This window comes from Ranitomeya variabilis, chromosome 1 (genome assembly GCF_051348905.1).
Source record: "Ranitomeya variabilis isolate aRanVar5 chromosome 1, aRanVar5.hap1, whole genome shotgun sequence".
In the NCBI taxonomy this organism is placed as follows: domain Eukaryota; kingdom Metazoa; phylum Chordata; class Amphibia; order Anura; family Dendrobatidae; genus Ranitomeya; species Ranitomeya variabilis.
Genome location: NC_135232.1, coordinates 880711157 through 880723746, shown reverse-complemented (window position 1 = coordinate 880723746; position 12590 = coordinate 880711157). Strand labels below are relative to the sequence as shown.

The window sequence follows — 12590 nt, the reverse complement described above, 5'->3', positions numbered from 1 at the left end:
GCAGCGCAGTGCACAGCTCGTGGCTCTCCCGCCACTGGCACACACAAGGCGCACTGCCTCCCAGGACGGTTACAGCCTCGGCGCAGACGTCACACTGCTTGGCCACGCCCACTCCGGGCTCGCGCCTAGCTACCACCTCGCGCTCTTCTGGACGTTTCTGCGCCGCAGCGGGTGCGCGGGCCGTGCTGTCCGCCAGTGTCAGGCTGCGCGCCTCACGCCCCTCCTCCGCTCAGTAACACACACAGTGTACCCAGCGCCTAGGTCCCAGAGTCTGCAGACTCACGCTCGTTAGTAGCACAATTCCCAGTCAGGGGCCACCCTTTTCCTCCGGCCACGTCATTCAACTGGTGACGCATTGCCGCACCAACACGGGACTCCGTCATGAAAGCGGAGTAGCCGAAACTAAAAGCTGAGGTTGCGAGTCCCGCCGCTTCCGCTCGTACCCCCGCAAGCGTGACATCACTTTTCACACATTGCCATGTTTTGTTCTTCCCACAGCTGTCAACCACCTCAAGACTCGGGCACGCGCACGTCCGCCAGCCCCGCCCACAAGCTGGTGCCGTGCGCTTCACGTGATGCCAAATGGGCGTGTCTTACGTGAGAAGGAAGAGAGCGCGCCGCACAGCTCCAGCCGCAGCTCAGCCCGTGACGTAGAGGTGTGCGTGGCCGGGGTAGCCCGAAGGTGGTGGCGACGAGCTGAGGACAGAGGCGGAAGAACGGGGGGAGGGGCGAGAGAAAAGCCATACTAATAGCCCAGGCGGCCGGTGCCAGTGGTTGGGAGACGCCCGCCTGCAGTCCGCGCTTACGACGTGTGTGGGCGGCTCCGGGTTGTAGCGTGTCCCGGATATTGGAGGGGGGGCAGCACCACCTCCTCTTTCTCCGCCTCTTCCTCGACTCTCTCCTCCTCCGCCCAGCTCGCCCGAATACCCGCCCGGCACCGGCAGCAGCGAGAGCATCATGGCGCTGAAGCGGATCCACAAGGTGAGGCTCGGCAGACCGTGTGCTGGCCGGGGTGTGTGACGCGGGAGTGCGGCCCGGGCCTGGGGGATGGCCGCCCTGCGCAGCAGCAGCCGCCGCCGGCCCCGCGCCCCTCACGCTAGTCGGGCGGACAGGAGAGGAGGTTTTCGCGGGTCTCTGCGCCTTCCCATCCCCCACACTGCGCTCTGGCCCGCGGTGGCGGCCGTGTGTAGCCGAGCCCTGGCTGTGGCGGCCGCTCTGCACCGTCGTGTACAGGCTGCTCCCTCCCATGGCTCAGCCCGCAGTGTAAGATGGCGGCGCTGCCGCACACTAGCACAGCCGCCGCCGCCGGGTGCTGGCCGCTCACGTGTGGGAGGGCGCCCGGGCTGCTGCTTTCACTTTCCCGGGGCCCCGGCTCCGAGCCCCTCACTGCTGCTACGTCTCTACTAATGGGACTTCCTCCTTGGCTTCACTTCCTGACTGCAGGCCTATGTGGCTCGGTGTACTGTGGCCCGAGAGGCCATCCCAGCTCTGTCCTGCCGAGGGCCCCACGTCTGTTCTCACAGGGGCCCCAGTGGCCCTCTCTCCATTGGTCACATCCGAAAGCTGGGCCTGGATCTTATTGCCTTGGTGAAGTGTCATGGATCGGGTGCATGCCCGCGTCCTGGGGAGCGCCAGCGTTGGCTATCACTCGTCCGGTGACGACGTGGTGCTCAGACCTCACAAATTGTCAGCAGTTTGGATGAGATCTTTAACAAAGATGTCACGGCAGTGTTGGCCCTCTTATTTCCTTGTTACTCCGTGTTCACACCTTCACTATGGCAATCTTGTGTGTGTGTGTGTATACATGTATGTATAGATTTTTTTTTTTTCTTTCCTGGATCTTTGACAGTCGTGAAAGATTAGGGAGGGTGACTTGATCCTAATTTTTGTTTCTAGTTTTGATAATATAAGTAATGCAGATTACGTGATTAATAGCAGACTACGCTGTTCTTTCCTTCTAACTTCAGTCGGGCATCATGTAAAATACTTTCTTGTCTGTCTTTTCACTGTTAGGCTAAGTGCACACGTTGCAGAATTGCCGCGGCAATTCCGCAACTCCTGCCGCAGGTATCTCATGCGGAATTGGCATGTATATTCCCGTTAAACACTAGCATTTTACAAGCGTAATTAGCTTGCAGAATTGTAGCGTTTTCCAAGCAATCTGTAGCATCGCTTGGAAAACTGACAGGTTGGTCACACTTGTCAAACATAGTGTTTGACAAGTGTGACCAACTTTACTATTGATGTCTATGCAGCATCAATAGTAAAAACGTTAAAAATAATAAATCAGGATATTCTCACCTTTTGGCGTCCCCGGCAGTTTTCCCGCTCCTCGTGATGCTCCAGTCCCAATAATGCATTGCACTCAGATGATGTAGCGGTCGCACGAGACCGCTACATCATTACGGGTCATTTTCGTACTCCTGTTGCGGTCTATAAAGACGCGCCGCATGTGCATATACGCAAGTTTGTCACCTAAAATCCCCTCCACTATGCTGTAACATGTGGATGCTGCGGCTGTAGGCAGCATCCAATCCGCAGTAAATATGCCACATGGAAACATACCCTTATATTGTTCACAGCGAAGCTGATGGCAATTTTGCCCAACTGCTTTGAGTGTCAATAGCACATCTATGATTTAAGGATGGCTGCTCGTGGACCTGCAGTCATTTTTCTTGGTGTCACTGCTTTGAAGTTTCTCCAATCCTACTAGGTGTAATTCGGCTGCTTGGCTGACAGCTGTGGGCGCTGAGAAGACAGAAGGACGGTATACATAGCACTGGTAATCTGGTAGTGAATGAAGACAGCAGCTCTGGGTAACCTCTGTTGTGGGAAAACTGTTTTCTCAAATTGAGTCCACAGCATACTTGGCAGATGCCAACTTTTACAAAGACCTCTCCATGTAACAGCGGTGGCCATAGTTAGCTCTTTGTTGCTGTCAATCGCTGACAGCAGTGACATTTAAAAGGCTAACTTAGTAGAGTACATGGGCAAATCTTGGGCAATTCAGCCACAGGGTGGTAATGTGTTATCAAGTAGGCTAGAGGCATCCTGAAAGCGCTATGGTGGCCATGTTGGCCCTCCATTGAAGTCCAACTTGTGTCTGATTATCTTGAAACATTAGGTAATATTGCAGTCAGGGCTGTGGAGTCAGTAAGCCAAACCTCCGACGACTCAATTTCCATGACACCGACTCCACCAAATTGGGCTACAGCACCGACTCCACAGCCTTGATTGCTGTGTATGGTATAATCAATTGTGGGTTCAAGTTCTTCAGGAAATCAAAAAAAATATATATAAAAATAAGTATTAAAAAAAGTTTTAAACCCCAATTTGCACACACCTTCATTCTAACTTAAAACTAATATATTACCAGATGTTTTTTTATTACTCTTAGTCGAATCTATAAAGTTTAAAATTATTTAAACCAGAAGTTACACAATTAGTTTAGTTTTTCTGCAAATTTGCTGTTTTTTTTTTTTCTCCTCCTTAGAGCTTTTTTTATTGCTTAAATATATGAAAGCAATTGTTTAAAACTTGGTATCGCTGTTATCATATTTACCTTGAGTAATCATGTTTCCAGTTCACTCTCACCATAATGATTGCAGTAAAAACAAAACCCTAAGGCCATGTTCACACAGTGCGTTTTTTACCGCGGAACAGCGGCGGTTTTGCCGCTGCGGTTCCGCAGCTGTTTTCCATGCAGGGTACAGTACACTGTACCCTATGGAAAACAGGACACACTGTGCACATGGTCCGGAAATTTAAAAAAAAAGCCGTGCTGAATAGCTCCCGGAAAAAAGAAGGAGCATGTCAATTCTTCTTCCTGAACCGCAGCGGTTCTGCACCCATAGACCTCCATTGTGAGGTCAAAATCGCAGTAAAACCCGCAGATCAAAAATATATCTGCGGGTTTTACTGCGGTTTGTTGTGCAGAACCGCTGCAGCCGGAAGTGCGGGGAAGCCGGCGGAAGTGCGGGGCCGGAAGTGCGTGGGCGGAGAGACATGGAGGCATACCGGCGCATGGGGATCGTGTCGGCCGTTTGATTGATTTGGTATGTGTGTCTGTGTGTGTGTGTATGTGTGTGTATGTGTGTGTCTGTGTGTCTGTGTCTGTGTGTGTGTGTGTGTGTGTATGTGTATGTGTGTGTGTATGCGTGTGTGTGTGCGTGTCCCCATGCGACGCTAGTGCCACCATTGTGCTAAGTCGCCGTATGGACTACTACTCCCATCCGGTATTAGGATGGGAGAGTTGTCCCTGTGTCCGGCGACTTAGCACAGTTGTAAAGTTACACAAAACACCTACACACAATACACATACATGACACACAGTACAGTACATACAACACATAACATAGAGTATATACTCACCAACAGCACACTTGTAGGCGAAGCCCTCGATCCTCCAGGAAAAAATCGCAAAATAATAAACCAAATTCATACTCCCTGTCCGCAGAATCCATAAAACGAGTGTCCCACGCCGATCGGCTGCTCTCCGGCGATACACTGCCAGGAGCGAAGCTCCTAGCAGTGTGTCGCGTACTGTTCCGGAGTTCAATGACTCCGGCGTCTCGGTTAACAGCAGTACAGCTGCGTTGAACTTTCCCACGCAGCACTGCCGTTAAGCGAGAGTGCCGGGGTCAATGACCGCCGGTAAACTCGCTCGCGCATGCGCAGTGACACACCGACAGGAACTATGGCTCCTGTCAGTGTGTTGCTGCATCCGTGGAGAGCAGACATATCTCTGGATGTGTCTGTTCTCCGTGGAAAATCTTTGTGGGATACGTGGCACTTAAATACGTGGCACTTAAATACGTGACACGTGTCACTTATACGTGATACGTGTCACTTAAATACGTGACACGTGTCACTTATACGTGATACGTGTCACTTAAATACATGATACGTGTCACTTAAATACGTGGCACGTGGCACTTAAATACGTGGCACTGAAATACGTGATACGTGGCACGTGGCACTTAAATACGTGGCACTGAAATATGTGGCACGTGGCACTGAAATATGTGGCACGTGGCACTGAAATACGTGGCACTGAGATACGTGGCACGTGGCACTGAAATACGTGGCACTGAAATACGTGGCACGTGGCACTGAAATACGTGGCACGTGGCACTGAAATACGTGGCACTGAAATACGTGGCACTGAAATACGTGGCACTGAAATACGTGGCACGTGGCACTGAAATACGTGGCACGTGGCACTGAAATACGTGGCACGTGGCACTGAAATACGTGGCACTGAAATACGTGGCACTTAAATACGTGGCACGTGGCACTGAGATACGTGGCACTTAAATACGTGGCACTAAAATACGTGGCACGTGGCACTTAAATACGTGATACGTGGCACTGAAATACGTGGTACTGAAATACGTGGCACTGAAATACGTGGCACTGAAATACGTGGCACGTGGCACTTAAATACGTGGCACTTAGGCTATGTTCACATTTGCGTTGTGCGCCGCAGCGTCGGCGCCGCAACACACAACGCAAAGTAAAACGCAGCAAAACGCATGCACAACGCTGCGTTTTGCGCCGCATGCGTCCTTTTTTTGATTGATTTTGGACGCAGCAAAAATGCAACTTGCTGCGTCCTCTGCGCCCGGATGCGTGCGCTGCAGTGACGCATGCGGCGCAAAACGCGGAGCGCTGTCATTCAAAACACGTCCACTCATTTTGGTGTTTAGTCCCAAAATGGAGGATGGAAGAAGAAAAGGGTTGGCCAAGGAAATGACATCATTTCTTTTTTTTTTTTTCCCCCACTGCAGTTAAAGCTTTATTTGTGTCAAACACAGACAATTTGCAGAGAAAACTGCATACAAAACGCACCAAAAAACGCACCAAAAACGCACCAAAAACGCACCTGCGTTTTCTGCAGAGACCTGCAGATTCAGTCAGGAAAAAAAAAGGATGGAAATCCTGAACGTGTGAACATAGCCTAAACAGGTAGAATTAGTTTTCTTTAACCATTTCACCACATGAAATTTTCCCCACTACATTATATAATTAAGTGAATTGTCCTTCAAAACTAACTCGTTCCATAAAAAAACAAGCCTCTGTATATTAATGTTGTCGATAACAATTGAGCATGTTACAGTTAAGTAAATCTATTTTTAAAGGTGGTATTGACATGAATTTTCTCATGAGATCGGTAACAACCCATCCAATCCACACAGGCAAAGAAATCACACCATAGATATCCATAAAGTAAGTTGTGTAATAATGAGAAATGATGCAGGGAGAAGATATTGAACATATGAAGAAAGAACGGTGCAAAATGTCAGAGGTGAAATTGTTCTTTATGCTCCCGGATTATGGCCTCAACAGTGGTTTAGAAATTCTTATGTCAATGCCATCAGTATGATGGCAAGAGGAAGTCAGGGCTTCATCTGATCTGACATCATGTTCAATTTGACAGAAGGTGGGGACAGTAACTCCAGATCTGATTGGGTCACCATGTGTCATTCAACTGCACTAGAGCCCCGGCACAAGTGTCGACACCGCGGGAACGGCATCAGGAGGAGAGTATAAACTTTTATTTTATTGGGACCAAGTGTGGGCATCGAGAAGGGGTTGTCCTTGAAGTGGGCATCCCCCTTATTTTATGGACCTTTATGGTTTGATTTCTTTGCCTGTGTGGATTGGATGGGTTGTTAGACATCTGGTGAGAATTTCATGTCAGTAGCACCTTATAGAAATATATTTACTTTGGTGTTTAATACGTGTTTTTTTTTTCCTTCCAAAATTCTCTCGCTTTTATGGCACCTAAAGGGAACCTGTCAGCAGGATTGTGCACAGTAATCTACAGTGTCAGGTCTGTGCCATTATACCGAATAAAATACCTTGGTTGATGAAATCCATCTTGTTTCTTAATCTTTTTTTAGTTAATGATATGTGCATTTCTTAAGGCGGGGTTCATGTATGTGGTGCTCTGATTTATATATCCATAATAGACTGCTGACAAGTCACTGATCCTCAATGCCCTGCCCCCTAGTTTGCATAATGAATATACTAATGTATGAATTAAAAAAAAGTCACTTAATCAAAATGGCAGCACCTGCGCACTTTCTCTTATCGGTTAGCGCCTATAAAAATCACCTTCAATATGGCGCTGTCGGTTGCACCTGCGCATTAGCCTCTCACGTACCGAGATGCTACTGCTCAAGCGCCGGCACCATTTTCTTGTGTACGTTTTTTTTTTTGGCTGCAGCAACAAGGAGCCGGTGGCTGCACTTGCACATTAGCATCTATCTGAACACGATGGATGCTAAGGCTACTTTCACACTAGCATTGTTTGCTGTACGTCGGAATGCATCGTTTTGGAGAAAAAATGCATCCTGCAAAGTTGCCCGCAGGATGCGTTTTTTTCTCCATAGGCTTGCATTAGAGACGCATTGCGACGTATGGTCACACGTCGCATCCGTCGTGCGACGGATGCGTCGTGTTTTGGCGGACCATCGGCACCAAAAAATGTTACATGTAACTTTTTTGTGGTGTTTTTTGCCATTTCTGACCGTGCATGCGCAGCCGGAACTCTGCCCCCTCCTCCCCGGACATTACAATGGGGCAGCGGATGCGTTGAAAAACTGCATCCGCTGCCCCCGTTGTGCTTTGTTAACACACTGTATGTCGGGCCGACGGTTTGCGACGGCCCTTACCGACGGACTAGTGTGAAAGTAGCCTAATGCGCAGGCACACCCGATGCCGCCATATGGATGGTTTTGTTTTTTTCTGTGAAACACAGGAAGATAATAGGCTCCAACCGATAAGAGAGTGAGCAGGCGCCGCCATTTTGATTAAGTGACATGCTTTTTTGTTTCTATTATTATTTATTGTTATAGCGCCATTTATTCCATGGCGCTTTACATGTAAGGAGGGCTATACATAATAAAAACAGGTACAATAATCTTAAACAATACAAGTCATAACTGGTACAGGAGGAGAGAGGACCCTACCCGCGAAGGCTCACAATCTACAAGGGATGGGTGAGAATAGAGTAGGCGAGGATAGAGCTAGTCATGCAGCGGTTTGGTCGATCGGTGGTTACTGCAGGTTGTAGGCTTGTCGGAAGAGGTGGGTCTTCAGGCTCTTTTTGAAGGTTTCGTTGGTAGGCGAGAGTCTGATGTGTTGTGGTAGAAAGTTCCAGAGTAGAGGTGATACGCGAGAGAAATCTTGTATACGATTGTGGGAAGTGGAGATAAGAGGGGAGTAGAGAAGGAGATCGCGTGTAGGAAAGTACCGGGAGACGAGGTCACAGATGTAAGGAGGAGACAGGTTGTGGATGGCTTTGTACGTCACGGTTAGGGTTTTGTACTGGAGTCTCTGGGTAATGGGGAGCCAGTGAAGGGATTGACAGAGGGGAGAGGCCGGGGAATAGCGGGGGGGACAGGTGGATTAGTCGGGCAGCAGAGTTTAGAATAGATTGGAGGGGGTGTTCGAGGGGAGGCCACAGAGCAGGAGGTTGCAGTAGTCAAGGCGAGAGATGAGGGCATGGATTAGGGTTTTTGCAGATTCTTGGCTGAGGAATGTACGGATTCGTAAAATATTTTTGAGTTGAAGTCGCCAGGAAGTGGAAAGGGCTTGGATATGTGCTTTGAAGGAGAGATCAGAGTCAAGGATTACCCCGAGGCAGCGAGCTTGTGGGACTGGGGAGAGTGGGCAGCCATTTACTGTAATGGATAGGTTCGTTGGGGTGGTCGCGTGAGATGGGGGGGGGGGGGGAGAAAGATGATGAATTCTGTTTTGTCCATGTTAAGTTTCAGAAATCTAGCAGAGAAGAAGGATGAAATAGCCGATAGACATTGAGGGATTCTGGTTAGTAGGGAGGTGATATCTGGTCCAGAGATGTAGATCTGTGCGTCATCAGCATAGAGGTGATACTGAAAGCCATGAGATTCTATGAGCTGTCCCAGGCCAAAGGTATAAATGGAGAAGAGCAGGGGCCCTAGGACTGAACCTTGTGGGACTCCGACAGAAAGGGGGCGAGGTGAGGAGGTGGTTTGTGAGTGGGAGACGCTGAATGTCCGGTCTGTTGGGTATGATGAGATCCAGGATAGGGCCAAGTCTGTGATGCCAAGGGATGAGAGGGTCTGTAATAACAGGGAATGGTCCACTGTGTCAAAGGCAGCCGACAGGTCGATTAATTAATTACACGCATTAGTATTCAATAAAGAAAAAAAGCAGGTAACACCACCAGTGTAACCAGAAATCGGGCATCAGTCATGCTTGATGTATGCCAGAATCTCGCCTTCGGATTTCGGGTGCTTGCATAGAAAAAGCAGTATAACCATCCACGAATAAGAAAAGATGCAGCAGCACTCACTGATCCTTGAAGTAGTGTGGTTCCTTTATTCAATCATAATACAAAAGCCTTAAGGTACTTTCACACATCCGTCGGTACGGGGCCGTCGCAAACAGTCGGCCCGACGTACCGACGGATGATTTGCACAACGTGGGCAGTGGATGCAGTTTTACAACGCATCCGCTGCCCATTGTGAGTTCTGGGGAGGAGGGGACGGAGTTCCGGCCGCGCATGCACGGTCTGAAATAGCGGAGCCGACGGACAAAAAGTTATATTGAACGTTTTTTTTTTTTTTGGGGGGGGGGGGGTTTGGTCACGTCGGACCGCAAAAACACGACGCATCCGTCGCACGACAAATGCGATGTGTGCATCTGTTGCAATGTGTCATTAGTTAAATTCACACGGGCACATTTGCAGGATCCGTTTTTTTGCCATTGCGATAAAGGAAAAAAGACGGAAGTGTTAAAGTAGCTTTACACGGCTCGGGGGTGTGCAAGACAGAAGTGTGCAGGTACCGACGACGGCCGTTTCGCGCTCGACCCAGCGCTTCCACGGGTCAGTCCTGACGCATTAGTATATTCATTATGCAAACTAGGGGACAGGTCAATGAGGGATCAGTGACCTGTCAGCAGTCTGCATTATGAATATCTAAACAGAGCACCACATACATGAACCGCGCCTTAAAACACGAGCATATCATTAACACAAAACTGAAATTAAAGATTAAAGGGAACCTGTCACCCCCAAAATCGAAGATGAGCTAAGCCCGCCAGCATCAGGGGCTTATCTACAGCATTCTGTAATGCTGTAGATAAGCCCCCGATGTATCCTGAAAGATAAGAAAAAAAGGTTAGATTATACTCACCCAGGGGCTGTCCCCGTACGATGGGCGTCGCGGTCCTCTCCGGGGCCTCCCATCTTCTTACGATGACGTCCTCTTCTTGTCTTCACGCTCTGGCGCATGCCAACTTTGCCCTGTTGAGGGCAGAGCAAAGTACTGCAGTGCCCAGGCGCTGGGAAAGGTCAGAGGCCGGAGCCGCAGCGTGAAGACAAGAGGACATCATCCTATGAAGATAGGAGGCCCTGGACCGCGACGCCCATCGGTTCGGACCGCACCGCCCACCCAGGTGAGTATAATCGAACATCTTTTTCTCATCTTTCAGGATACATCGGGGGCTTATATACAGCATTCCAGAATCCTGTAGATAAGCCCCTGATGCTGGTGGGCTTAGCTCATCTTCGATTTTGGGGGTGAACAGGTTCCCTTTAAAAAAAAAAAAAAAAAAGTAGGAAGGGGGAAACTGCAAAAAAAAAAAAGGTGTCATGATTGACTTAATTGGAATGCTTTTCCTTATTCAGGTAAAAATGATGGAACCCATTATAGAGAACTATGCCCAGAGGTTTCCTATGACTGCCTTTTATAAGATATGTTTCAGATATTATACAAACCGTTAACAGAAATACTTGCCTGTTCGGGGCAGAAGTGACAACTGAAATCACCTTTTATAGCCCCCAATTCACCCAATAATTGAAATTTTGCAATAAAATGACTGAAGCAAACCACCAACCCATCTGTGCTGATGTCAGTGATTGTAAGACAGTATACGAATACACCGCATGCACAGACCTAAGTAGTCATCAAGAAATGATGGTAAAAATCTTTCACATGCCTCCCTTGGATCTGCACATGTTGGGTATTCCATACTGTTATTTTTCTATCATAGATATCTGTGTAGAGTGATTGGTGGCACTATGGGCATGGGAAGCAGTGCATGTTCAATTTGGATTTACATATGCTTGCTTATCCAGCATGTGAATTTTCCAGTGCTTACAGCAAGGAAAACAGATGCTACAGCAAAGAATGTTAAATTTTGAATGGGCTACCCAAGCTATTCAGGATACCATTAGTATCCTACTAAAATAAAAAAATAACGTGACAGATTCCCTTTAACCCCTTCCTGACATCTGACGTACTATCCCGTCGAGGTGGGGTGGGCCCGTATGACCACCGACGGGATAGTACGTCATACGCGATCGGCCGCGCTCACGGGGGGAGCGCGGCCGATCGCGGCCGGGTGTCAGCTGCATATCGCAGCTGACATCCGGCACTATGTGCCAGGAGCGGTCACGGACCGCCCCCGGCACACCGCGATCAAACATGCCCTGCGGGCTTCCCTGAGACCCCCGGAGCAACGCGATGTGATCGCGTTGCTCCGAGGGTCTCCTACCTCCCTCCTCGCCGCAGGTCCCGGATCCAAGATGGCCGCGGCATCCGGGTCCTGCAGGGAGGGAGGTGGCTTACCGAGTGCCTGCTCAGAGCAGGCGCTGGTAAGCCTGCAGCCCTGCACAGCAGATCGCAGATCTGGCAGAGTGCTGTGCACACTGCCAGATCAATGATCTGTGATGTCCCCCCCTGGGACAAAGTAAAAAAGTTAAAAAAAAAATTCCCCATATGTGTAAAAAAATAAATAAAAAAAATATCCTAAATAAAGAAAAAAAAAAAAATATTATTCCCATAAATACATTTCTTTTGCTAAATAAAATAAAAAAAACAATAAAAGTACACATATTTAGTATCGCCGCGTCCGTAACGACCCAACCTATAAAACTGCCCCACTAGTTAACCCCTTCAGTAAACACCGTAAGAAAAAAAAAAAAACGAGGCAAAAAACAACGCTTTATTATCATACCGCCGAACAAAAAGTGGAATAACACGCGATCAAAAAGACTGATATAAATAATCATGGTACCGCTGAAAACGTCATCTTGTCCCGCAAAAAACGAGCCGCCATACAGCATCATCAGCAAAAAAATAAAAAAGTTATAGTCCTGAGAATAAAGCGATACCAAAATAATTATTTTTTCTATAAAATAGTTTTTATCGTATAAAAGCGCCAAAACATAAAAAAAATGATATAAATGAGATATCGCTGTAATCGTACTGACCCGACGAATAAAACTGCTTTATCAATTTTAACAAACGCGGAACGGTATAAACGCCTCCCCCAAAAGAAATTCATGAATAGCTGGTTTTTGATCACTCTGCCTCACAAAAATCGGAATAAAAAGTGATCAAAAAATGTCACGTGTCCGAAAATGTTACCAATAAAAACGTCAACTCGTCCCACAAAAAACAAGATCTCACATGACTCTGTGGACTCAAATATGGAAAAATTACAGCTCTCAAAATGTGGTAACGCAAAAAATATTTTTTGCAATGAAAAGCGTCTTTCAGTGTGTGACGGCTGCCAATCATAAAAATCCGCTA

General features: G+C 48.1%; 1 protein-coding gene across 1 annotated transcript in view; it reads left to right on the top strand.

The window, feature by feature from the left end:
- Nucleotides 1-500: 500 nt before the first annotated feature.
- UBE2D3 (ubiquitin conjugating enzyme E2 D3) overlaps nt 501-12590 on the top strand; it is an 84701-nt gene continuing 72611 nt past the window's right edge. The window contains exon 1 of the mRNA XM_077278049.1: nt 501-981. Coding sequence (XP_077134164.1) covers nt 958-981 — 24 coding nt within the window. The 5' untranslated portion in view covers nt 501-957. The remainder of the gene's footprint in view (nt 982-12590) is intronic.